A 27616-nucleotide genomic window follows, 5' to 3' on the forward strand; every position below is an offset into this window, starting at 1 on the left:
CCTGGACTAATGCCAGAACAGACTGCAGAGACCAAGGAGCTGATCTGGTGATCATAGACTCACTTGAAGAACAGGTAGCGGCAAACTCTTTTTTGTTTTATTCTGTTTTGCCTTCGGGACTAACTCCAGCTTTGACAATTCTTTAGGGCGGGGCTACACACTGATTGACAGGTCATTGTAATAAATCCAGCCAGACTTTGTTGTCAACTTAAAGTTGAACTTCAGTTTATGAAAGTTGAAAGATGAATGTATGAACGATGTATGAAAGAGGCAGAAAACTACAAAATAAAATAGGAAACAAACCCAAACTGTGACACTCTCTTGTTACTTTTGTTTAAAAAAGAAACAGATCACCCCGGCTAAAAAAACAAGATGGCGAGAGGCCAAATGGGGAAAAAAAACGTGTGACTCCAGAATGATTTCATCCACTTCTTTGAAACAGTCTACTTTACATTAATTTTTTCGGCTCTTACCATTTACATACCCTCTATTTAAATTATTAACATGTTTTATATTTTTTTTATTCTGGAATATATATATAGTCTTTATGGAGCAAAATCAAATTCCATATTTTGAGCTACTACTTGTTGGTAGTAGTAGTGAATCAAATTATTCAGAAGACTCCCTGTAAATTGAGTTAATATTTATCAAAATGAATCGTGAAAAACTACTTTACATGCTTTTTATCTTTAACAGAAATTCATCTCAGACATCGTCAAAAGTCATACTTGGATTGGTTTGAGTGACAGAGAGATCGAGGGCACCTGGAAATGGGTTGATGGAACTCCACTGACTGGAGCGTAAGACACAACATTTACTAACATTCATTTTAGTAAAACCAAAACGAGACTTAACAAAAACATTTACCTGTCAGCGTTGGTGCATTACACAAAAAATGTAATTGAACTAAACATATATGAATACACAAGTTTAGTTAAAAAAAATTTGACGCTGAATTAAAATGTTTTTTAAAATGTTTTGAAGATTCACCAGCTCTTCATCTCTTAGGTATTGGGGCGCTAAACCTGGTTCAGTTCAACCTGATGACGCTGGAGGTAACGAGGATTGTGTTGAAATAGTTGTCAGCTGGAACTCAGACAGAAACTGGAACGATAGAGACTGTGCTTACCCTCTGAAATGGATCTGTGAAAAACTGGTTTAATGTTTCAAGATTCAAAGGTTAAACAATCATTTGTTACTATGCAACCCAGGGAAGACATTTTAGCCCACTTATAACAGAAAGAAAAGAAAACGCACTTATTAAATGTGCATTATAAACAATGTAAGCAACAAAAACAATTCTGATGTAATAATATGGCCGACATCTTCACATTAAAACACTGTGTCCTGCTCTCTGTCCCCATGTCCACCCTTCAAGTATTGCATCAATGAATGTTATTATGATCCTGATAACTGCCTCAAAAGGTGTATGTGGGAGATGAAGAGAAAAGGAGAGTGCATGTGAAGGGTTGGAGGTATGAAGTTGTCTGTATAATGGTTTTGTGTTTGTTAACTAGTGAGATGAATAAACGCAAATAAACAAAGCTGAACATTATACTGGATACATATAAAGCTTTAAGCTGAAATATATTCATTAGAGCAATAAAGTTGAAGCTGTTTTCATTCACATTCAGAGGACTTGTCATTTGTTCACATTCCCCAATGCACCCAGCTAGTATGAACATCTCATGTCCCTCAATAACTACTAGAATACAGTCCACTTAACAAGTAGCATGATGCAGCATGTGTATGTCTATGTAATGAAAATGGCTCTGAGTCTGTTCCTGTTTGGTGAGGGAAGGTCTCCATCAAGTGTTCCATGTGTGTCACTGGTTTGTTGCATTAGGTGAGCTCATCTCTCACTGTCTTTGAATGTTTGTGCACGTGTCTTTTTACTCTCAGAAGTGAGCTCTCACTTGGTGGGCTGCGTCCTCATGAGGACTCCGCCTTCGCAGTGGACCTGCTCTGTGTCCTCCAACGGCCGCATAGGCTGAACCGAGCGGTCTGAAAGGAGACTGTCCGGTCTACAGGGAGACCTCCGGTTTACGTCATTGCTGTGGTTTTAATGTTCAACTGGAGCCACAACACAAAACAAGGTTTCATTCAACTTTGCGGTTTATTTAGCCACACCATGTTATTGAGGAGGTTGCATCGTTTTTCCACAGTGCAATATGAAAAGAAAGAAAGGAGATAACATAATTTGAAATGTCATAATAGGGAAGTCAGTCTCTAAATTTGTAACAAATGGAACCTGGAGGCAGACTTAGACCCAAGAGCAGAGCTCTCAATGTTTATTGAGGACGACAGGCAACGGTCGAATCCAGGGACAAATCAATACGGAAATCCGGGGACAGGCAGTAGTTCGGAGACACAGGTGGCAAAAGACGGATCTGGTCCAAGGGGATAGGCAGGTTCATAGTCGGGAGAGGGCGGAAGGTCAATGCACAGAGACTCACTGGTTCTAAAGGAATTTAGGGGCAGGGAACACCGGGTTCGGCAGAGAAGCCTAGTTGCAATACCTCCCAACTCGCCCGCTGCGTCGGGCTGTTCTTATAAAGTTTCTCTCTCTCTCTTTCGCAGGTGTTCTGAATTCCGGAGGACGCGTCCTTCGGCGCCCCCTTGCGGCCTCCTGCCGTCACGCAGGGGTTGAGACCTCACAAAATCCTAACAAACAAATTATATACAAAATGTATAAAGAAATAAAGCTCTACTTTACATTGGAATCAGACCACACATTCTGTCAGGATACAAAACAGGAAGTTGGCCTCAAACAGCCCTCTATTTATGGTGTGGGAGCAAACAATGGGCCAGGTTCTGATAATGAACTTATTTACACACTTCTGGCTCTTAGAGAGGGGAAATACTTTAAAGTATACCGTATAGCTGTTGTTTGAGTTAATACAATGTTGATAGTTTAATAGTAAAAGGTTGGATGTTGTAGTTGGAAGTGTTTTCCCTTTATTCATAATTACAGTTTAAACAGTCTTATAGTGTTCAATTAAAAGAAATGAATTTGCCTTTCCAAATCTTTTGTTAATGTCGTAAATCGTCGTTTTGTGATTCTTTTTTAAGTATTGCTTTAGGCACCGGTATTGTTTTAATAAGTGTCAGTTTGGCACTGGTTTAAAACGTTTTAAAAAATGAAACCCATCCCCATTTGTGTGCGGGCCACTTGTTGCTTCATGGCTGGGGCCATGGCCTCAAAGGCACCTTTCAGCTCTGCTTCTCCCCCTCTGAAATTAGTCCCACAGACAAAGAGTAGTTTGGGGTCTAAATAGTCTAACACTGACTGCGGTGGCGCTCTGTCTCTGACAGTCTTGACATGGTGACTATGCTGGCCAATGGCTTGTGGACCGCGCAGACACCTGCCTCTGGTTTTCCCTAAAACACGCTGACTGCCTGGGTGGAGCAGTTTCTCATCAAGATGTTGGATAATGAGTTCGGTTATGGGATGTATTAGATCCAATACAATCGAGTGGATGTTATCACGGTTATGGGCAGGGTTGGACGGTATGGCCAAAAATTCATGTCACAGTATTTTGTGCGATTCTGACGGTATCCCTCTAAATCACAGTATTTTGTTTGTTGAGTAAACACATTCATTTAATACTGAAAAGGACACCAGACACCTGAACAGCTGTTCACCAGTTGGCTTGTTAGCGTGTTAGCGTGTTAGCATGTTAGCATGTTAGCTGTTGGTGCTGCTGGTTATTTTTGGCTTCCTTTATTTTAGTTGACAACACCTAAATTTCCTTATACACACACACATACTGTCACAGAGCTACCCACTGTTCTCTGTGACCCCTGGTTACCCCTTCTCACCTGACGTCAGCAGACATGGTGGCGGCCATCTTGACTTCAAGTTAAAGATTCAAAGGGACGTTTCTCAGTGCTTTATACCTGTGCTGTTGCATTGTGGGTGGTGGGAGAAACCAGGTATGGTGGGAAAGGAGGGGGTAAATTCTGTGCAGTTAGTGATGTTTGCTTCCTAATCATTGTTAAAATTACTTGTGGATGTGTATTGTGTTATTGTAAAATCTGTTAACAGAGGGAAATGGGGTAGGCAATCTGGTAAGACCGTGTCTGCATAAGTATCACATGTTCATGGGCGTTATTATACCCATGTAATTAGGTGCTTAGAATTGGTGGGACCCAGGTGTATATAACTCTCACCTAGTGGAGCAATCGGGAGGATGGTGGGCTACGCCTGGTGGGAGTGAGTCAATCTATGCTTACGGAAGCCTGAGCTTGTAGGCCACAATATTATTTTGTACATTAAAAGTGATTCATTGCTCATTTGTCCAGGCTTTTGCACCTGTGAGCACCTGCCCTTTACGGCTTGGGAAGAACTTAAATAAACCTCATTGGCATATAACGTCCTCCGTTTGTGATTGTGGAGAAACTCGGGATGTCCTTCTGACATGCACATTGACATTACTGACGGCCACACTCCACAAACAGTATTTTGTTGTCTAAATGCAAATAAAGCAGATCTTTCAGTAACAGGGATTGCCGTAGCCTACGAGACAGGGCAGTCCTACATCCTTTACTCATAAACGGGACAAACTTCCAAAAAAACTCTTCATGGCTTTAACTTTACATTGTGGCAGGGTGTTATGTGTACAGTAATTACATTACTTAAATGGTGTTTAATTCATATTGCAGTTGTTCATCTAACATACAAATGTAATTAATATCTGATAACACACAGACTACAATTCTAACACTAATCATTATCACACACATTATATCCCGTGAGTTGATCCTTGAGGACTGGGAGGGTCCTAACCCTTAAAACATTGCTGGGTCGAGATAGAAATGCTGCTTAATCACTTCCTTTTGTTCTCTGCCACGAACCCCTGAGAGGAGAGGAGTCGTAGTGGCTCGGGCCAACACACCTGCTGCTCATCACAATCAACAACAGGTTAAAGAGGAGGACCGGACATCTCATCCCCACCGAATTGTTAACTCACATTTGTGCGTCGATAGGATACCTACCTGAATGGATTTCCAGATTTTCACCCGGCCGGTGCCTTGTTTCTTGTTTCCGATTGTGTTTAGTTCCGTACACAGCTTCACCACCACTCCCCGATCCCGACCAGCTGGCCTCCTCACTCCTCACCTGGGATATTAATAAATACCCGTTATTTTTGTCACCATCAGTCTGAGTTTCCGGTCAGCTTTTGGGTCGTTTCCCGAAACCCTGACAGTTCTCTTTACCACTTCTGTTTCTTTTTAGATGCTGCTGAAATTCTTCCTCTAAAAACACAAATAGTTGTGTCTGTTTAAGAGCAGCAACACGCAACTTTTGCATTTCAATGAGAAAAAGGACAGATTGCACTATTTCAAAATCTAAAATTTCCCGATACAAAAAAAAACAAATTGAATTGAATTGACTATTATATTTTCTTCTCTGAGTTCTGCACTCAACTCACTCAAACGATGGGGAAGAAGAATTTGATCACTGAAAGTAGTCGGTTCTTCGGTACAATGAGCAAAAGAACAAGGATTCTGAAAGAGTGTCAACTTGTGTCTGTCTAAGTAGTTTGCTTAATTGCTTGCTTTATTTTTGTCTCATCTGTCTTCTGGTTCAAACAGGACGTCACTTCACTGTCACAAATCTGAGATGCAACCTCTAAGCTGTGTGTGTTTTACGGTTTGGGGGCCAAAAATCATATGTTGAAATATATATGTCGCTATTTTGTGTAGTCGGGTGAACTATTAGAGCCCACCATCATTTTACCAGGACTCAACCGAGGCGCACGCTCTTCCTATCTTTATCTCTCCCTCAGTTCCTGATACACACACACACACACACACACTGTCATCTAAAAACATCTCATTGATTGTTGCAACCACTCTCCCAAAAGCCCAACCTGCTACTTAAAGCAAAGCACGCAATTGGAAAGATGCGAATTCATTCACATCCTCAGTCAGAAGCCATTAAGTTTTACGTCCACGTCAAACACGACTTGTACGCATCGTGTGAGCCACTCACTGCGGACGTAGTTCTCCTCGTTAATTCCAGTTTTGCTATTGGCCTGCTGTCTGATATAATTCGGAGTTGCTGCTGTAAAGGCAGTTTATTAAAGACTTTTTTACTAAATACTCCAAATCTCCATCATTGTGCTTAATAGTAGCTAACTCGCTAGCTTAACACGCTATTATAAGACAAATCTCCCATTATTTAATTCAATGACGTCGCTGATATACTGTGATTTGATTGGTGTGATGCCCTGATCAGTGTCGTCATACAATAGCCTCACCTGATTGGTTAATCTTTCTTTTTTTTCATCAAGGGAAGCCGACGCAGCTTGGCAGGGGCGCTGTTTTACACATCATGAAACGCTCAATAACGAATGAAAGAGAGACGAGGAGGAGACGACAGAGACGCAACACAGACGGATTACATGAACTGTTAAAATAGTGTTTTCATCAAATTACCAACAATTATGATTGAAATGAATTATGATGATTAAATAACTTTGATGACTGGGAAGCCTGGCTTCCCTTGGCTTCTGCAAGAAACCACCACTGTCGAGTCTGCACACACAGATTAAAGGGTCTGAGAACTATTTATATTATTGTGACTCAGTAAATGAATACCTTAGATAATCATTTCAAAGATGTCTTTTGAGTTTTTTTTAAAGATAGCAACCTAGCTTTTCTCAAAATGTCTTGGGGGGGTCCTGAACGCCCCCCAGAGCAGTCTGCAGAGTGACAGTCTTTTATTTCATAATTTCGTGTATTTTATAGGGCTGTCAAATGATTAAAAATTTTAATCAAATTAATCAGAATTTTCAGTGGATTAATCATGATTAATCACACCTGACTCCTAACCATTTTTTCTTTGTGAAATGCATACTAAAGATAAATAACAGGACACAGATACATAATTATTATTATTATCATCATTATTATTTTTTACATTAATACATGTTATTGATATTTGATTTTTTTTTTAAATAATCAAAAAAAAATGCACAGATTATTATCAAATAATCAAAACAATGTTATATGATAAGTTACAGACTAATTTCCCTGCATGGCTCTAGAAGGGTCTCGAGACTCTGCAGTTTATCCCACTCTGCTGTGAGTTTGTGCTGCTGATGGTCAAGGGCTGCGATGACCAGACATGACCAGACATGTCAACCCTCACAAATTTCAAAGCCCCTCGCAAAAATCTCCCGGACCGACCTTTCTCCCGATTTCCACCCAAACAACAATATTGCTGCACCACCCGTCACTGGGCGCGCCGTTTCAGACCGAACAATAATAAAGGTTACACCTTGAAGTCGAGCGCGGCGATTAGAACGACTGGCGCTGCAAAGAAGGGGGGGGCGGGTCTCTGACTTGCTGAACCTGACGGCCTGACATATGCCTGCAGGTGGCAGTAATGTGTTGTAAAGGATGAAGTGCATTCCCTAGAGGAAGAGTCACTTTCCTGACCAGGATCATTTGTCACACTACGCATGCGTGAAATGCGTCAAAAAAAATGACGTAATTAACAACAAACAGCTAATTAACGCCGTTAACGCACTATTTTTGACAGCCCTAGTATTTTATTGAGCTTTGTCTGGGTTTGGCTGCACTCAACTTACTTCAGCCATCAGGAGGAAAAGATAAAGACTAAAAAGAGGTGTTTCTCACCCCAAAAAACATCACTGAGTCATAATAACAACCTTCCGCTATCACTTCTTTCACATCCCCATTTGTTCTAAGACACAGCTGGAGAGTTTCCTCATTCACTCCCTGGTGTGACTTGATGCTACATATCTGACCCTCGAGGGCAAAGCGGGAATCCTCAGTGATGGAGGGTATTTATGCCAATGTTGAATGTGACAAACCTGTGGACTTCACACCGATGACCAATGAGACAGGTGAGAGTGTGAACAGGTGCATCGTTGTATGTAATATATTGATTATTACACTGACCAGTGTGTTGACTGGTCTTTACTGTGTCCAGGTCCCATGAGCCCAGGGAGCAGACCTCACAGAGCTGTTGCTGTCTCTCTGGGGCTGCTCAGTGTCCTCCTGCTGGTTGGACTCGTCTGTCTCGGTGTCCACTGTGAGTCTGATCTTCATCCAACCTGAGATATAAAAGAGTTCAGGTTAATTTGCTCAGTATCTTCATATTCTCTGTGAAAAGATGATGGGATTTTTTTGTAATAGACACCAACAGTGATGATTTATTGAATAATTTATTCATGTCTTCATGACTCATCAGCTGATGCATCAGCTGCAGAACTCTCCTCCATCAAAGCCAACCTGACGGAGCGTCTCCAGGTCAGTGGAGACAAGCTGTCCTCAGTGTCTGCAGAGCGAGACCAGCTGAGGGACAACTTCACTGCACTGAAGGACAACTTTACTGCACTGACCCATGAGAAGGACAGACTTCAGCTCCTGTTGAAAAAGAGTGAGTGCTGGTCTGTGTGTGTTAATTAGTTGTTTGTTGTTAATTACGTCAATTTTTTTAAACACATTTCACGCATGCGCAGTGTGACAAATTATTCAGGTCAGGAAAGTACCTCTTCCTCTAGGGAATGCACTTCATCCTATACAACACATTACTGCCACCTGCAGGCATATGTCAGGTCGTCAGGTTCAGCAAGTCGTTTGCGCCAGTCCCCGCTGAATGTTGTGGACCGGATTAAGGTGTAATTGCAAATAGTGATTAATCATGATTAATCCACTGAAAATTCAGATTAATTTGATTAAAAATTTGAATCATTTGACAGCCTTGATATATGTATTTACTATATATTTGCTCTGTGAACTTTATCTATATCTACAGTCCAAACTTTATTTATTCATGTGCACTCGTAGTGCTGGTTGCATCTATTTTAGAGCTGAAAGTCTTGGTCCAAATGTTATGATTTAAATACGGCTTTTACCTCGTCAAACCAGAGAACCAGTTGTGTGCATCGAAAATCTCACCTCTTAAGTATGTCGTTTTTAAAATACTGCAAGTAAAAGTAGGGATATGACAGATGAAATAGTTCAGAAATTCGTAATGAAATTCATTTGGGATGAAATGAAATATTTGTTAGCAATAATTGTGTCTTAGTTGTGAGAATCAATGAATGTTGGACACAGAGATGCAGAACAGGACGTTAAAATAATGTGATGTGTTTCATAGTGACGCTCCACAGCTAAACGCTCAAAATAGAGAGTCAGCAAAAAAACACAACTTCCTCTTTGTAGGACTCTTGTGTGACACTTCAATGTTTCTTCTTTTCCAGAGAAAACGTGTCCTGAAGGCTGGAGGATGTTCAGTTGTGCTTGTTATCTTCTCTCTACTCGGGATGATTCCTGGACAAATGGCAGAACAGACTGCAGACACCAAGGAGCTGATCTGGTCATCATAGACTCACTTGAAGAACAGGTAGTGCCAAACTCTTTTTTGTTTTATTCTGTTTTGCCTTCGGGCGTAACTCCAGCTTTGACAATTCTTTAGGGCGGGGCTACACACTGATTGACAGGTCATTGTAATAAATCCAGTCAGACTTTGTTGTCAACTTAAAGTTGAACTTCCGTTTATGAAAGTTGAAAGATGAACGTATGAACGATGTATGAAAGAGGCAGAAAACTGCAAAAGTAAAATAGGAAACAAACCCAAACTGTGACACTCTCTTGTTACTTTTGTTTAAAAAGAAACAGATCACCCCGGCTAAAAAAACAAGATGGCGAGAGGCCAAATGAAAAAAAAAAACGTGTGACTCCAGAATAATTTCATCCACTTCTTTGAAACACTCTACTTTACAATAATATTTAGGGCTCTTAACATATACATATCCTATATTTAGATTCTTGATTATTAATATTATTAACATGTTTTATATTTTTTTTATTCTGGAATATCTATAGTCCTTTTGTAGCACAATCAAATTCCATATTTTTACCTACTTTTTGGTAGACTCCCTGTAAATTGATTTAATATTTATTAAAATGAAACGTGAAAAACTACTTTACATGCTTTTTATCTTTAACAGAAATTCATCTCAGGCATCGTCAAAAGTCATACTTGGATTGGTTTGAGTGACAGAGAGATCGAGGGCACCTGGAAATGGGTTGATGGAACTCCACTGACTGCAGCGTAAGACACAACAACATTTACTAATATTCATTTTAGTAAAACCAAAATGAGACCTAACAAAAACATTTACCTGTCAGCGTTGGTGCATTACACAAAAAATTTAATTGAACTAAATATATATGAATACACAAGTTTAGTTGAAAAATAATTTGACGCTGAATTAAATTGTTTTTAAAAATGTTTTGAAGATTCACCAGCTCTTCATCTCTTAGGTATTGGGGCGCTAAACCTGGTCCAGTTCAACCTGATGACTTTGGAGGTAACGAGGATTGTGTTGAAATAGTTGTCAGCTGGAACTCAGACAGAAACTGGAACGATAGAGACTGTGCTTCCCCTCTGAAATGGATCTGTGAAAAATTGGTTTAATATTTCAAGTTTCAAAGGTTAAACAATTATTTGTTACTATGCAACCCAGGGAAGACATTTTAGCTCATTTGTAACATAAAGAAAAGAAAACACACTTATTTAATCTGCATTATAAACAATGTAAGCAAAAAAACAATTATCTGATGTAATAATATGGCCGACATCTTCACATTAAAACACTGTGTCCTGCTCTCTGTCCCCATGTCCACCCGTCAAGTATTACATCCATGAATGTTATTATGATCCCGATAACTGCCTTAAATGGTGTATGTGAGAGATTAAGAGAAAAGGAGAGTGCATGTGAAGGGTTGGAGGTATGAAGTTGTCTGTATAATGGTTTTGTGTAAACTTTAGCATGTGTTTGTTAACTAGTAAGATGAATAAACGCAAAAAAATTTTAGTTGACACCTTTATTTCCTTATACACACACGTACTGTCACAGAGCTACCCACTGTTCTCTGTGACCCCTGGTTACCCCTTCTCACCTGACATCAGCAGACATGGTGGCAGGCATCTTAAGTGCTTTATACCTGTGCTGTTGCATTGTGGGTGGTGGGAGAAACCAGGTATGGTGGGAAAGGAGGGGGTAAATTGTGTGCAGTTAGTGATGTTTGCTTCCTAATCATTGTTAAAATGACATGTGGATGTGTATTGTGTTATTGTAAAATCTGTTAACAGAGGGAAATGGGGTAGGCAATCTGGTAAGACCGTGTCTGCATAAGTATCACATGTTCATGGGCGTTATTATACCCATGTGATTAGGTGCTTAGAATTGGTGGGACCCAGGTGTATATAACTCTCACCTAGTGGAGCAATCGGGCCACAATATTATTTTGTACATCAAAAGTGATTCATTGTTCATTTGTCCAGGCTTTTGCACCTGTGAGCACCTGCCCTTTACGGCTTGGGAAGAACTTAAATAAACCTCATTGGCATATAACGTCCTCCGTTTGTGATTGTGGAGGAACTCGGGATGTCCTTCTGACATGCACATTGACATTACTGACGTCCACACTCCACAAACGGTAACTATTTTGTTGTCTAAGTGCAAACAAAGCAGATCTTTCAGTAACAGGGATTGCCGTAGCCTACGAGACAGGGCAGTCCTACATCCTTTACTCATAAACGGGACAAACTTCCAAAAAAACTCTTCATGGCTTTAACTTTACATTGTGGCAGGGTGTTATGTGTACAGTAATTACATTACTTAAATGGTGTTTAATTCATATTGCAGTTGTTCATCTAACATACAAATGTAATTAATATCTGATAACACACAGACTACAATTCTAACACTAATCATTATCACACACATTATATCCCGTGAGTTGATCCTTGAGGACTGGGAGGGTCCTAACCCTTAAAACATTGCTGGGTCGAGATAGAAATGCTGGGATATGAATAAATACCCGTTATTTTTGTCACCATCAGTCTGAGTTTCCGGTCAGCTTTTGGGTCGTTTCCCGAAACCCTGACAGTTCTCTTTACCACTTCTGTTTCTTTTTAGATGCTGCTGAAATTCTTCCTCTAAAAACACAAATAGTCGTGTCTGTTTAAGAGCAGCAACACGCAACTTTTGCATTCAATGAGAAAAAGGACAGATTGCACTATTTCAAAATCTAAAATTTCCCGATACAAAATAAAAAAATTGAATTGAATTGACTATTATATTTTCTTCTCTGAGTTCTGCACTCAACTCACTCAAACGATGGGGAAGAAGAATTTGACCACTGAAAGGAGTCGGTTCTCATGCCTGAAAATATCACTGGGTCAAGATACAAATCCTGCTTCATCACTTCCTCTCGATCGTTACCACCTCTGTCTTAGATGCTACTGAAGTTTCTTGTCTGAAAACACAATGAGCAAAAGAACAAGGATTCTGAAAGAGTGTCAACTTGTGTCTGTCTAAGTAGTTTGCTTAATTGCTTGCTTTATTTTTGTCTCGTCTGTCTTCTGGTTCAAACAGGACGTCACTTCACTGTCATGAATCTGAGATGCAACCTCTAAGCTGTGTGTGTTTTACGGTTTGGGGGCCAAAAATCATATGTTGAAATATACTGTATATGTCGCTATTTCGTGTAGTCGGGTGAACTATTAGAGCCCACCATCATTTTACCAGGACTCAACCGAGGCGCACGCTCTTCCTATCTTTATCTCTCCCTCAGTTCCTGATACACACACACACACACACTCTGTCATCTTAAACATCTCATTGATTATTGCAACCACTCTCCCAAAAGCCCAACCAGCTACTTAAAGCAAAGCACGCAATTGGAAAGATGCGAATTCATTCACATCCTCAGTCAGAAGCCATTAAGTTTTACGTCCACGTCAAACACGACTTGTACGCATCGTGTGAGCCACTCACTGCGGACGTAGTTCTCCTCGTTAATTCCAGTTTTGATGTTGGCCTGCTGTCTGATCATAATTTGGAGTTGCTGCTGTAAAGGCAGTTTATTAAAAACTTTTTTACTAAATACTCCAAATCTCCACCCTCCTTCATTATGCTTAATAGTAGCTAACTCGCTAGCTTAACACGCTATTATAAGACAAATCTCCCATTATTTAATTCAATGACGTCGCTGATATACTGTGATTTGATTGGTGTGATGCCCTGATCAGTGTCGTCATACAATAGCCTCACCTGATTGGTTAATCTTTCTTTTTTTTTCATCAAGGGAAGCCGACGCAGCTTGGCAGGGGCGCTGTTTTACACATCATGAAACGCTCTATAACGAATGAAAGAGAGACGAGGAGGAGACGACAGAGACGCAACACAGACGGATTACATGAATTGTTAAAATAGTGTTTTCATCAAATTACCAACTATTATGATTGAAATGAATTATGATGATTAAATAACTTTGATGACTGGGAAGCCTGGCTTCCCTTGGCCTCTGCAAGAAACCACCACTGTCGAGTCTGCACACACAGATTAAAGGGTCTGAGAACTATTTATATTATTGTGACTCAGTAAATGAATAGCTTAGATACGCTCCTCACATCTGTGAGATAATCATTTCAAAGATGTCTTTTGAGTCTTTTTTAAAGATAGCAACCTAGCTTTTCTTAAAATGTCTTGGGGGGTTCCTGAACGCCCCCCAGAGCAGTCTGCAGAGTGACAGTCTTTTATTTCATAATTTGGGTTTGGCTGCACTCAACTGACTTCAGCCATCAGGAGGAAAAGATAAAGACTAAAAAGAGGTGTTTCTCACCCCAAAAAACATCACTGAGTCATAATAAAAACCTTCCGCTATCACTTCTTTTATTTCTCTTTATCACTTCCCTTTTTGTTCTAAGACACAGCTGGAGAGTTTCCTCATTCACTCCCTGGTGTGACTTGATGCTACATATCTGACCCTTGAGGGCAAAGCGGGAATCCTCAGTGATGGAGGGTATTTATGCCAATGTTAAATGTGACAAACCTGTGGACTTCACACCGATGACCAATGAGACAGGTGAGAGTGTGAACAGGTGTATCGTTGTATGTAATATATTGATTATTACACTGACCAGTGTGTTGACTGGTCTTCACTGTGTCCAGGTCCCAGGAGCCCAGGGAGCAGACCTCATAGAGCTGTTGCTGTCTCTCTGGGGCTGCTCAGTGTCCTCCTGCTGGTTGGACTCGTCTGTCTCGGTGTCCACTGTGAGTCTGATCTTCATCCAACCTGAGATATAAAAGAGTTCAGGTTCATTTGCTCAGTATCTTTATATTCTCTGTGAAGAGAGGATGGGATGTTTTTGTAATATAGACCACAACAGTGATGATGTATTGAATAATTTATTGATGTCTTCATGTCTTCATGACTCATCAGCTGATGCATCAGCTGCAGAACTCTCCTCCATCAAAGCCAACCTGACGGAGCGTCTCCAGGTCAGTGGAGACAAGCTGTCCTCAGTGTCTGCAGAGCGAGACCAGCTGAGGGACAACTTAACTGCACTGAAGGTCAACTTTACTGCACTGAGCCATGAGAAGGACAGACTTCAGCTGCTGTTGAAACAGAGTGAGTGCTGGTCTGGTTCTGCTGAGTCGTGATTCTTTATATATATATATATATATATATATATATATATATATATATATATATATATATATATATACAGTATATTCAGTCCAAGCTGAATGTTGTGGACCGGATTAAGGTGTAATTGCAAATAGTGATTAATCATGATTAATCCACTGAAAATTCAGATTAATTTGATTAAAATGTTTAATCATTTGACAGCCCTAATATATGTATATACTATATCTGCTCTGTGAACTATATCTACAGTCTGTAAGTCCAAACTTTATTTATTTATGTGCACTCGTAGTGCTGGTTGCATCTATTTTAGAGCTGAAAGTCTTGATCCAAATGTTATGATTTAAATACGGCTTTTACCTCGTCAAACCAGAGAACCAGTTGAGTGCATTGAAAATCTTACCTCTTAAGGATGTCGTTTTTAAAATAAAGAAAAATAGGGATATGAGAGATGAAATAGTTCAGAAATTCGTAATGAAATTCATTTGGGATGAAATGAAATATTTGTTAGCAATAATTGTGTCTTAGTTGTGAGAATCAATGAATGTTGAACACAGAGATGCAGAACAGGACGTTAAAATAAAGTGATGTGTTTCATAGTGACGCTCCACAGTGTTGAGACACTTCAATGTTTCTTCTTTTCCAGAGAAAACGTGTCCTGAAGGCTGGAGGATGTTCAGTTGTGCTTGTTATCTTCTTTCTACACGGGCTGATTCCTGGACTAATGGCAGAAAGGACTGCACAGACCAAGGAGCAGATCTGGTGATTATAGACTCACTTGAAGAACAGGTAGTGGGAAATTATATTTGTTATATTCAGTTTTTCCCCTGGTGACAAACTCTAGCTTTGACAATCAAAGACAATTTGTGACCTAGTGTGTTTTTTGGCCTCTGCTCCAAAATGTCATACCCATAATAAAAAGTGTAATGACTCTGGAATGTCTGGACATGTTAGGATAAAGGGGAACCTCTGTAAGTGTTCTGATGTGCAAAACCCGGTTTATATTTTACTGATGAAGCAATAGATCAATTTAACCCTTCAAATTTGTAGAATTGTAGAAAAAAAGAATCCCTAACAGCCCTTCAAAATCTTTAAAGCAGAGTATTGATAACTACTGTAGGGGATGCTTTTGTTCAGGCCTCATGAATAAATAATAATTACAGAATTTCTATCTTTATCTTGTACAGAAATTCCTGTCAAGCTTCACCACACAATTTACTTGGATTGGTTTGAGTGACAAAGAAATCGAGGGCACGTGGAAATGGGTTGATGGAACTCTGCTGACTGAGAAGTAAGACACACAACAACATTTAAACATCGACACATACAACTATTGCTGTACCTATTATAATTATATTTAGTCTAATTGTTCTAATATTTGTTGTGCACTACACAGAGAATGTCACTTGGTTAGAAAATATTATTCCTCATTATTATTATTTAACTGGAAAGACTTTACGCTTCATTGAATGTCATTTTGGCCGCTTAAGTGAAAGTTCACCATCTGATCCTCCTCCCACAGGTACTGGTCCACTGAGCCTGATAACGGGGGAGGAGATCCCCAGTGGGGGGAGGAGGACTGCGCTCACCTGAAACCTGACCTCAACGCACGATCAAACTGGAACGATCTGTCGTGTGACGCTGCTCTGCAATGGATCTGTGAGAAACTGCCTTAATAATCACATCATTTGTAAAGTGTGATTGTGTTTTGGCAAAAAGCCTTTAATGGTGTCGTTGTATGTTGCATTTAGAGAGAGAAGGAGACCATGTAAGGGCTGAGAGGTCAGGTATCAGGGTCTTATTTTAAGTCTTTGTTGTTGTGATGCATCTGTAGTGTGTGTCTGTATGTGTGTGCGGGTGACTTTGGTATCAAAGAAACAAAGCTGCATGTTATACTGAATAGATTGTTTAGAGCTTGTAGGAAACGCAAACAGGAAAGTAGCAGACCACAGCAAATCAGGCCAACAATCATCAAGAGTTTATTATCCTTAAACCAAAAACTCAAAGTGGCCAAAACAAACTCCAGCAGTAGGCCACAGCGCATCCTGGTGGTTTCATCTGGGACTCTCACTGCCTCCCTGCACGGGCCCCTAGGCCACGTCTTTTTAAAGGAGCCGGCTCTGATCGCGCACCCAATCGGGATGGACCGTCAATGAAGTCTTCGGCTGGGCCGTCTCACAGAAAGACAGTTTAGGTCAGAGACGTACCAGAGCTTACCTGGACCGCATTCATTAGAGCAACACAGGCGCCTTACGACACATTCACTAATGAACCCTGGTATGAACATCTCCTCATGTCCCTCAATAACTGCTATAACACCATCCACTTAACAGGTAGCATGATGCAGCATGTGTACTTCTATGTAATGGAACTTCACCATTCAAGGAAATGTGGTTTGGAGGATTTATTGTGATATTTTTCTATAAATGTTGTCATTAATTACATTCATGAAATTACATGAAATAAAAGTGATTTTATTTGTATATCAACTGTTGACAGGGGAAGGTTGCGACTGTAAAAGGTAGATGATCCCTGTTTATCCCAATAAAGGACCTTTAAGCTTCAATGAGACTAATTTGTCTTCAGTCTCATGGCGTCTTCCCCCTGAGGACTTTGAGGCTCTTGTCCTCTGCAATAAGTGACGGATGTTCAAATGCATCTTGCCCTCAAGAGTCACAAAACTAGGAGAAGAACTGTTGGACTTTTCCTGCCGCTTTGATGAAGTCAATTCACCTTTGACCTGGTCAGAGAATTCTCTATTTTGCGAATGATATCACTATTCACATTGTATTTCACTTTGTAATTGTAGACCTTATACCTTGTTTTGTTATTAAACTTGAGCCAGTTGACTCTTTGATTCGTCGTTTCCGGCTTTCAGAACCCTAACAGCGTCCAGGGGGCACCCTTACCAGATGCCCAAACCTTGATGTTGTCACTAATATAAAATGTAGATAATTTACATTCTGAAGGTTTTGTCACATAAACGACTGGTACAGACCTGAAAAGGTTGAATGTTGTATTATGGGAAATATCAGTCCTCTAATATAACACCTCAGTTATTTGTACAAGAACATGTGGTTTAAAGTAACTCCTCACTTTTCCCTTTAGGCTCTGTATTCCATTCTTTCTTGTACCAACAGGTGGAGGATACCAAGGGTCACATGGTGGATGACCACATGATGTCCCTCCATGATGGGTGTTCAGAGCAGAATTGGAGGGGTTAAAATGACAGCAGTGTAATTTGTCACGCCCACGTGCGCGCACATTCTCACACATTTCCTCCTTCCCCCGGAAAGGTGCTTTTTATCTCCTACCTTTGTGGCCTATTTGTAACACTTGCATTGATCCCTGTGTTCACTGGTCTGAGCAACTGTCAGAGCACAGAGGGCAGACTTCATTGTGCTTTATTTTATGTACATATATGGCTCTGAAATCTCAACCTTCTTTAAAGTAAAATTATTCATAAGCTGAAAGCAGCATCGATGGACGAAGTCTACGCTGAATACAACGGGGCTCAGGTTTCCATAAGACCTTCAACACCTGCCCCAGGTAAGAATGATCAGTCTGTGCATCTTCTCCTGACCAGTGTGTTGACTGGTCTTCACTGTGTCCAGGTCCCAGGAGCCCAAGGAGCAGACCTCATGGAGCTGTCTCTCTGGGGCTGCTCAGTGTCCTCCTGATGGTTGGACTCGTCTTCCTCCGTGTCCACTGTGAGTCTGAGCACTAAGCGTCATTAATGTCTAAGAATCGTCCTCCTCTCGTCCCCCCTGAGTCATGCTCTCTGTCACCATGTCCACCCGTCAAGTATTACATCCATGAATGTTATTATGATCCTGATAACTGCCTTTATGGTGTATGTGAGAGATGAAGAGAAAAAGATAGTGCATGTGAAGGGTTGGAGGTATGAAGTTGTCTGTATGATGGTTTTGTGTAAACTTTAGCATGTGTTTGTTTACCTGTGAGATGAAAATACGCAAATAAACTGTTAAGATGTTAGTTAGTTGCTTCTCTTTCATCCTTTAGAGAAAAAGCATCTCCTTCTAACGCTTTTCTTTCTCAGACAAAAAGTCAGGTTTGGAGGCTTCAGAGGCACTTCATACTCTTAACACACTTACTACAGAGTTTTTTTTTTAATATTCTGTATTGAAGATAAAATTGGTTGAAAAAAATTACACATTCATATTCATATATCACAAACAATCCTTGAAAATAGTAGCGCTATTGCTAATGTGGCACAGACACAAACAAGGACAATTTTTCATACAAATTTATCGTCTTATATTGACGCAGATGACAGACCTTTTTTAAATTTCTTCTTGAACATTGTGACATTTAAAGGTTAAACCCTAAATAGGTCCCAATATCTAAATGAGGATCTATTGATTCATCCCCAGAGGCAACGAGCACAGAAACATTAAAACACACCTCACTGAGCTCCTTCAGACGTTCAACACCGCAAGTCCCAGAGAGCTGTGGACCCCCAGAGTCCAGACCAGCTCAGGTACCCCTCACCTGCTCCACCTGCATCTACATCCACATGAACCTACATCAGCTGTACAGACTGAACTATGTGGTGAGCAGAGAGGAAGGTTCTCCACCAGGGGGAGACACTCCCTCCTGCAGAGAGGAAGGTTCTGCACCAGGAGACTCTCCCTCCTCCAGACAACAAAGAGACACTGAGGAACCAGGAACAGGCCAGAGCAAGAACCCAGGATAAAGAGGTTCAGTGAATGTGGTGCTGAAGGTGTGGAGGTGGATCAGTGTGTCAGAGGAGACTCTGTAGAAGGACAGAGAGCCAGCAGGACTGTCCACATACACTGCTACTCTACCAGAGGAGGAGGAGGAGGAGGTGATGCGTGTTTCTGTCTTATTGTGACAGACAGAGTAACCTTTATAAGAGCATTTCAGACTCCAGGACTGATCATTCATTCCAAACAAACAGTTATCACGGTCTCCATTCCTCCTGATTCCTCTGTAACTCACTGATACATAAACTTTTCCTCTCCACTCGACCTCCCAGTAATAGCGACCAGTCAGACCAGTTCTACACAGCAGCTGAGGCCAGATGTTAAATCTGTCTGGATGATCAGAATATGACTGAACCTCGTTCACACATGTCACCTTCCTGTTGTTGTCAGACAGTTTGAGTTCTCTGTGTACTGTGTTTGTGTCGATTGTGAGTTCACAGGAATCTGATGAGAGAACAAAACACAATACAGCTGCAGTTATTAATCATGTGTTTCATCTAGTGACACTTTGATGATGACATCACAGAGGTGAATGAGTGATGTCACAGTGTGAAGATGGTTGAATCTTCATGAATCAAACTCCAAGCACACTTACACTTCCTCAGACCTGGTGTCAACCATCGGACTCCAGCAGGCTCCACCCTGAAAGGAGGAGGGGGGTCAGAGCACCATGGAGACATGGACATGACATCACTCTCATACACATGCATCAAGTGATTTCTTTGTCCCATTTGTGGTTCAGTGAAAACAAGCTGTAAACACAATGTGTGACATGTGATCATCTTCTAAAGTAGTTCTGTGTAACATGATATCGACCAGGTGCTTCCACATGCAGCAGGTACATCATGATGGTTAATCAGGAGTCTTTGTGTCACCTGATGGATGCAAGTCCACTATTCTCTCTCTTCAGCTCTGTTTTTGGTCACCTCCTGAGGGGAATATCTGTGTCTTTAGCTGCTAAATGCTATATTCCCCAGCTGGTCTCTGACTCAGTGTGTCTGCTGTTTGTTGCTCAGCAGGTTGTGAACTGTCGCTTCATCACAGCTTGTTGGAAGAAAACAGCTGCTGCTTCCGGTAGCGTTACAAGATGGACATGTGGTGGTGAGTCCTCTGACCTCAGTCACCATGCCAACACACTCAGGAGGAATCTGATTGGCTGCTGCAGGTCGTGTGGTTATCCAGAGGCGAGCAGAGGGAAGCAGCTTCCCCCTGATGAGGTTTGTGAGGAGCACATCCACTGAGGCCGACTCTGTGACATCAGTCAGGATCTCATTGTTGTGGAAGTCCAGAGGAAGTCGACACTCATCCAGACCGTCAAAGATTAACACAACCTGGAACTCTTCAAACCTGCAAATTCCTGCTGCTCTGGTTTCACTGAAGAAGTGATGAACAAGTTCCACCAAGCTGTACTTCTTCTCTCTCAGCACATTCAGCTCTCTGAAGGTGAATGGAAATGTGAACTCTATGTCCTGGTTGTGTTTGTCTTCAGCCCAGTCCAGAGTGAACTTCTGTGTTAAGACTGTTTTTCCAATGCCAGCCATTGGTGAGTTTCTCAGAGATGGTTATTCACTATATAGTATCTCCTGTCAATACAAAGCCACACAAATACTACAACAAGGTGAATATGAGATAAGGGAGATTCCAAAAGAATTGAAAGTCTAACAAGAAAATGAATTAAATGAAAGAAAACCAAGTGATTGATGACCGATGTCAGTAATCAGGAAGACGGCGGCGGAGACTCAGGTGTGGGTGACGAAGCTAACGTAGCTAACCAAAGGGTGCTGCTTAAGGGCCTCACAAAACTGTCTGAGACTCTAAGCAATCCAGGGGCTTCAAACAGGATGTGAAACGGGACCTTAGTGAATTCAGAAGTGATAAAAAAACTATAAAAAGTTTAAAGTCAAAGTCATACGTGAGATGCACTCTCAGGCGAGATGGCGACTCTTTGCTGTACTGGCTCCCAGATGGTGGAATGAGCTCTCTGATGACATCAGGACTGCAGAGAGCCTCTACATCTTCCGCCAAAACCTCAAGACACACCTCTTCAGACTCTACCTTGACTAAAACACTAGAAAACCGTAGCACTAACAAATGGTAGCACTTAAATTGTACTTATAATGGCACTTTTCTATAATATTTTTTGAAACTGCTTATTTGATAAAATTTTACTTTTTTGTTACTTGTTCTTCTGAGTTTGTATCTCTGTGTGGAAATGCACTTATTGTAAGTCGCTGTGGATAAAAGCGTCCGCTAAATGACATGTAATGTAATGTAACTGTAATGTACACTCAAGCATCGCTGAGGCACAAACCCGTATTGCAGACCTGGAATCAGAGATTAAAGACTACTACTACCGGTAATGAAACAAACATCCTTGTAAACTTTAAGAGTAAATGGAAACCATTCACGTGTATTTTTTCTTTGTAGATTTTTCGTTTTTCTTTGTGTGTGTCTTGTCTGTGTTGAAAATCAAAAAATAAAGTGTAAAAAAAAGGAAACAGCTGCTGCTGGAAACACTGAGACTGAACCAAACAGGAAATGAGCTGCACAACCAAAGCCAGGAGCTAAACTAAGCTAACCAGCTGTGTAGAGCTGCAGAGATGGAGACTATTCTCTGTGGCTTCATCTCCACCACACGACTCTTCACCATTACAGAGTCCACTGATCCGTGGTCAATATAGAAGTTTTGATTGTTGGATGTTTTGGTCCTGATAAGCAACCTCTTGTGTTCTTATAATAATAACAGTTGTCTCTCTGAAGTAAAGGAGAAAGTAGCCTAAAATCACTACAGCACCACAAACCGTCTGATGGAGGTTGGGGAGAAGGTTGGAAGTACAAAGGGTCTGACTGTGACAATGCTGTAGGTAACAGTCAACAGTCAACACTCGTTTCTACCACCTGTAGTCTGAAGGTGAAGATGTTTCACCATTTCACCTTCCTCCCTGTTTAGGCTCATCCTGGCTACTGTTCCTCACTACTTCTGTCTGTAAACTGTTCTGGGACACAAACAGTTTGATGAGTCTCTACTAGTTTGAGGTCAGCTTGGTCTCTCAGGGTCACATTAACCAGGCTGACTGTGGGACAGAGAAAAGGTTTCCAGTTCTCCCTCCTCAACCAGACTGATGGTCTGTGGCTGCAGAAGACCTCTTCATACCTGAGAGTCTCCAGTCGCCAGTGTGGATCCTCCAGTTCAGCCGAGAGCAGCTTTACTCCTGAGTCTCCTGGATGGTTGTAGCTCAGGTCCAGCTCTCTCAGGTGTGAGGGTTTAGAGCTCAGAGCTGAGGCGAGAGAAGCAAAGCCTTCCTCTGTGATCAGACAGCCTGACAGGCTGCAGACACACAAAACAACACACATGTCACATGATCTGAGGGAGCTGTGAGGGCTGAAAGGTCACTGCAGAGATATTGTCAGCTACTGAAGGGTTATATTAAAATGGTTACCGAATTGTTTTTCAGTCACAACCAAAATACCAACTAATAATCAACAATTTGATAACATTACGGATAACTATGAGTGAGCTCCAAAATGCATATTGTTCAAAATAAACTCATAAACTACATGTTTATGGAAATATTTAGAAGTTAAACATTTGATTTAAATCATGCAACCAGAAAGAATTTCATGTAAGTCAGAAATTTAACACGGATCAAAACACCAAGTGGACATTGATTGACTCCTGACCTGAGAGTCTTCAGGTCACAGTGTGAACTCTCAAGTCCAGGTGACAGAAGCTTCACTCCAGAATCCTGCAGGTTGTTGTTACTCAGATCCAGCTCTCTCAGACTAGAAGACTGGGAGCTGAGAACTGAGGACAGAGCTTCACAGCTTCTCTCTGAGAGGTTACAGCCATCGAGTCTAAAAAGACCACAATGAAGAAAAATTTAACAACAAGTAGATGACAGCATGTTTAAGACATGATGTATGAATCTCTCTATGTACTTACAGAGCTTTGTTGGAGGCTTTGACCACTGGCAGCAGCCTCAGAAGAGCCTCCTCTGAAGCAGAGTATTTCTTAAGGTCAAACATCTCCAGATCTTCTGATGACAGTAAGATGAAGACCAGAGCTGACCACTGAGAAGGAGACAGTTTCTCTGTGGAGAGACTTCCTGATCTAAGGGACAGTTGGATCTCCTGCACTAGAGAACCATCATTCAGTTCATTCAGACAGTGGAACAGATTGATGCTTTTCTCTGGAGACACATTCTCACTGATCTTCTCCTTGATGTACTGGACGGTTCTCTGATTTGAAATAATTCCTGTCTGTGTCAGCAGACCTCGTAGAAGAGTCTGATTGGTCTCCAGGGAAAGACCCAGGAGAAAGCGGAGGAACAAGTCCAGGTGTCCATTAGGACTCTGTAAGGCCTGGTCCACAGCACTCTGGTAGAGACGTTTTGGTTTAGGTTTGTCTCTAAATACTTTCGCCCATTGGGATGTTGTTTGTTCTTCTGAGAGCAGAATGACACCAGAGCTGAAGAAGGTCCGATGGACATGAAGAGCAGCCAGAAACTCCTGAACACTCAGATGGACGAAGCTGAACACCTTGTCCTGGTACAGTTCTCTCTCCTCTCTAAAGATCTGAGTGAACACTCCTGAGTACACTGAGGCTGCTCTGATATCGATGCCACACTCTGTCAGGTCGGATTTATAAAAGATCAGGTTGCCTTTCTGGAGCTGATCAAAGGCCAGTTTTCCCAGAGACTCGATCATCTTCCTGCTCTCTGGACTCCAAGTTGGATCTGTCACAGCTCCTCCATCGTATTTGACCTTCTTCACTTTGGACTGAACCACCAGGAAGTGGATGTACATCTCAGTGAGGGTCTTGGGCAGCTCTCCTTCCTCTCTGGTCTTCAACTCCTCCTCCAGAACTGTAGCAGTGATCCAGCAGAAGACTGGAATGTGGCACATGATATAGAGACTTCGTGAGGTCTTGATGTGAGAGATGATGCTGCTGGCCTGCTTTTTATCTTTGAACCGCTTCTTGAAGTACTTCTCCTTCTCGGGGTCAGTGAACCCTCTGACCTCAGTCACCATGCCAACACACTCAGGAGGAATCTGATTGGCTGCTGCAGGTCGTGTGGTTATCCAGAGGCGAGCAGAGGGAAGCAGCTTCCCCCTGATGAGGTTTGTGAGGAGCACATCCACTGAGGCCGACTCTGTGACATCAGTCAGGATCTCATTGTTGTGGAAGTCCAGAGGAAGTCGACACTCATCCAGACCGTCAAAGATGAACACAACCTGGAACTCTTCAAACCTGCAGATTCCTGCTGCTCTGGTTTCACTGAAGAAGTGATGAACAAGTTCCACCAAGCTGTACTTCTTCTCTCTCAGCACATTCAGCTCTCTGAAGGTGAATGGAAATGTGAACTCTATGTCCTGGTTGTGTTTGTCTTCAGCCCAGTCCAGAGTGAACTTCTGTGTTAAGACTGTTTTTCCAATGCCAGCCACTCCCTTAGTCATCACTGTTCTGATTGGTTCCTCTCCTCCAACTTTCAAGAGGTCTTCTTGTCTGATGGTTGTTTCTGGTGTGGCTGGTTTCCTGGATGTTTCAATCTGTCGGACCTCATGTTTTTCATTGACCTCTGGAGTCCCTCCCTCTGTTATGTAGAGCTCTGTGTAGATCTCATTCAGAAGGGTTGGGTTTCCTGCTTTAGCGATTCCCTCAAACACACACTGGAACTTCTTCTTCAGGTTGGATTTGAGTTCACGCTGACAAACTGGAGCATGAAGTCCTGAATGAAGACAACAAAGAAGATCAATGAGTCACAGAATAGATTTCAACATGTCCTTTTCTCAGAGAATGACTCTAAATATATTCTGTTCATCTCTTGAGACATTAGTGAAGGTCTTATTTATCAGCATGGTAAGTCTTTAGAGAAATCCTCTTACTGCTCTGCAGAGAGTCAGCCAGCTCCAGGTGTGTTTGATGCTGCTCGGCAGACTGATCTGTGGGAACCTCTGAGCTTTCCTGGTCCTCTCTGTGGAGGAACCATGAACCATCGGTCCATATGGTGTTAATTCATATCTGAGGATCAGAACAGTTATTGAAACTGTTTAATCTGTTCAAGAACTTACTCTAGGTCATAAGTATGGTGTCCATCTTTGAAGCTAATCGGAAGAACTTTAGAGTGATTACTCTTCATGGACACACAGCTGGGTTCAGGAGACTTTCCTCTCAGCTGATGTGAACTGAAAGAAACACTGAGAATACATCATCACATCATCATTTAATCATGAAGCATCATTCCACATGATGTCCATCCTCACAGAGACCAAAACAAGGTAAAAGTCCATGAAGCGATATCTGGATGTGGACCACATGACTCCCTGTATTGGTCTAGGTCTACTGGTCCTGCTGGTCCCACTGAGAAGCAACAGCTCAGTCTTTCAGCTCACTGTTTTATTCACTAGTCATGTTTGTTTAGTCCCAACAGGTCTCACCAAGTCCTCCATGGAGCTCTCCCTACCTCACTGGACACTGCTGAAGGGCCCTGGAGCTAGAGACCCAGAACCTCCACCAGAAAGTCCGACCCTCACCTTTCATTAGCAGAGGGACGGCCACCTTTGAAGTCTATTGGATGATCCATAAACCAGTCACTCTTCATGGACACATTGCTGCGTTCAGCTCCAGATCCAGGACCAGGTCCTAGTCTCTTATGGGTCCTATTCACAGGTGTAGAACCAGAGTCAGTGAGTCAAATGCGTTGGGACATGGAGAAGAGTGGAGGACAGTTGGAGATGGTCCTCTCACCTCTGAGCTTTGGTCTGTCTGTCATGTTCCCCACACAGAGGAGCTTCAGAGGGAGGAACTCCCTCCTCTGGGTCCTCAGCCTGATTCATAGCAGAGTCCACACCTTCACACCTTCACAACAACCTGTTGGGAGAGCGCACACATTATTTCTCTTCATCAGGACAAACACACAGAGCTCATTCACCTCAACACTAAAACTGTGTCCGTGTTGTTCTCAACTCTCTGTTAAGGTTTAGACTGCTGGACGAAGAGAAACTCACTTTTACCTTCTTTAAACGACTTTGAATGACTTTATAAGAGTGAAGCTATTGAATAATGTTCACATTAAATACTAAATAATAAGTACATTTCATCAGAATAAATACTGTAGTACAACAATAATGAGACAACTTACATATTAAATAATTTTGGTGGTGCTTCCATTTATAACAGAGAAGGTATTGAATATTTCTGTAATATTGTTTCTACGCATTGTTCTTGGCAGATGGTCCCTGCGCACATGGAGACCAACATGATTCGTCCAGCTCGCTGAACGTCTTTTTGGTAAAGTTCTGGTTAATAAGTGTTGTAGTTGGTTGTCACCAGGGTTACAGAAGGGTGTCGTTTGTGTTTTAATGTTATTTCGTTGACGAACTTTTGAGTGGTGAAGTCTGAATTTGTGAATATTTTGATAACTTTACTAAACTCCGGCCAGAAGAGATCCTGTTTCCCACAAGAGGTTTTTAAAAGCATCTTTGAACAATCACACGTTCACAACCATCGATGATGTCATTCATCCAATCACAGCTCCACTTACTGATCTTGTAGACATGATCTTCCTCAGTGAGCAGCTCTCTTCTGTCCTCAGCAGGTCTGTAGAAAAGGAGCTTGGTGCTTCACTTCAGCTTCCACCAAACGGAGTGAAGAGACCTGAGAGTGTTTTTACTCTTCACTCCACTTGTTGGGGAGGAACAACTTACCCATAAATCAGTGTCACGCTGCGATGTCAATCATTTACCTTCATGACAAACTGCAACTTCCTCATAAAGGACTTGTTGTTACATGCAGGATTCAAAGATACATGGGACCTTGAACCCTCTGGATCAGATATCTGATATGCAAAGGATTGTGGGTAAAAAGCTTGCTTGCTTATAGTAAAATGTGACTGAATGCAAAACACAAACTAATTCATCCAGAACCCCCCCCCCCCTCCGAAGGAGGAAAAACACCAGCATTATGAAAACAAGCTGCAGGAAAGTCAAGAAAAATATAAATTCATATTTTTACTATTTCTTTTGTTTTGTATTATTATTATTATTATTATTATCATCATCATCATCATTTTTCTGTAATTTAATTTTTAGGACCACATCCCTCTTGTCCCCTCCATTTCTTTTCCCTCTGGATTATTGCAAGAAACACAAATTTCCGTGTTTCTGCCTTCACTTTTTTTATTTTGTCATAACTTTAATTTTCTTGGAATCATATGCACACACACAAACATATTATTAAATCCATCTTTAAATGATCAACCTCTCTCCATGGATTACATTAATTAAGCTTCAGGTGAAAGTATCTCCTTCCACACTTATGTACATTATTTATCTTATTAAACACTCACATTCATTCTAAGAAACCACAGAAGAAGAGCTCCAGA

General features: G+C 41.4%; 1 protein-coding gene and 2 long non-coding RNA genes across 5 annotated transcripts; 2 read left to right on the forward strand and 1 right to left on the reverse strand.

Annotated features, from left to right (window-relative positions):
* On the forward strand, positions 1–1132 carry LOC134132831 (uncharacterized). Its single transcript, XR_009957016.1, has 3 exons — positions 1–74; positions 697–800; positions 1009–1132. It is a non-coding gene; the product is annotated as an uncharacterized LOC134132831 (long non-coding RNA).
* Positions 1133–9182: 8050 nt separating this feature from the next.
* Positions 9183–10838, forward strand: LOC134132833 (uncharacterized). Its single transcript, XR_009957019.1, has 3 exons — positions 9183–9385; positions 9993–10096; positions 10309–10838. It is a non-coding gene; the product is annotated as an uncharacterized LOC134132833 (long non-coding RNA).
* Positions 10839–18605: 7767 nt separating this feature from the next.
* Positions 18606–26990, reverse strand: LOC119228765 (NACHT, LRR and PYD domains-containing protein 3-like). 3 transcript variants are annotated; one of them, XM_062565144.1, is made up of 10 exons: positions 26777–26990; positions 25981–26106; positions 25767–25892; positions 25305–25418; positions 25119–25207; positions 23176–24961; positions 22914–23087; positions 22387–22560; positions 19828–19874; positions 18606–19676 (listed from the first exon to the last, which is right to left on the reverse strand). In XM_062565144.1, the coding sequence occupies exons 2-10, from the start codon at positions 26067–26069 to the stop codon at positions 19051–19053; spliced, it is 3225 nt and encodes a 1074-aa protein (XP_062421128.1). In that variant the 5' UTR covers positions 26070–26106; positions 26777–26990; the 3' UTR covers positions 18606–19050. The 3 variants fall into 3 exon arrangements, with proteins under 3 accessions (XP_062421128.1, XP_062421127.1, XP_062421129.1); XM_062565143.1 differs by having other exon boundaries at positions 25981–26103; positions 26777–26989; XM_062565145.1 differs by lacking the exon at positions 19828–19874 and having other exon boundaries at positions 19540–19676; positions 25981–26103.
* Positions 26991–27616: the final 626 nt, after the last annotated feature.

This window comes from Pungitius pungitius, chromosome 10, assembly GCF_949316345.1.
Source record: "Pungitius pungitius chromosome 10, fPunPun2.1, whole genome shotgun sequence".
NCBI lineage: Eukaryota > Metazoa > Chordata > Actinopteri > Perciformes > Gasterosteidae > Pungitius > Pungitius pungitius.

Bases quoted from the DNA above. Each gene is read 5' to 3' on its own strand.
- LOC119228765 (XM_062565144.1), bottom strand. From the start codon at position 26,069: ATGAATCAGGCTGAGGACCCAGAGGAGGGAGTTCCTCCCTCTGAAGCT. The intron at 25,208-25,304 runs GTAAGTTCTTGA...GTTCCTCCACAG, and splicing joins CACCATACTTATGACCTAGA to AGAGGACCAGGAAAGCTCAG. The intron at 24,962-25,118 runs GTAAGAGGATTT...GTCTTCATTCAG, and splicing joins GGCTGACTCTCTGCAGAGCA to GACTTCATGCTCCAGTTTGT.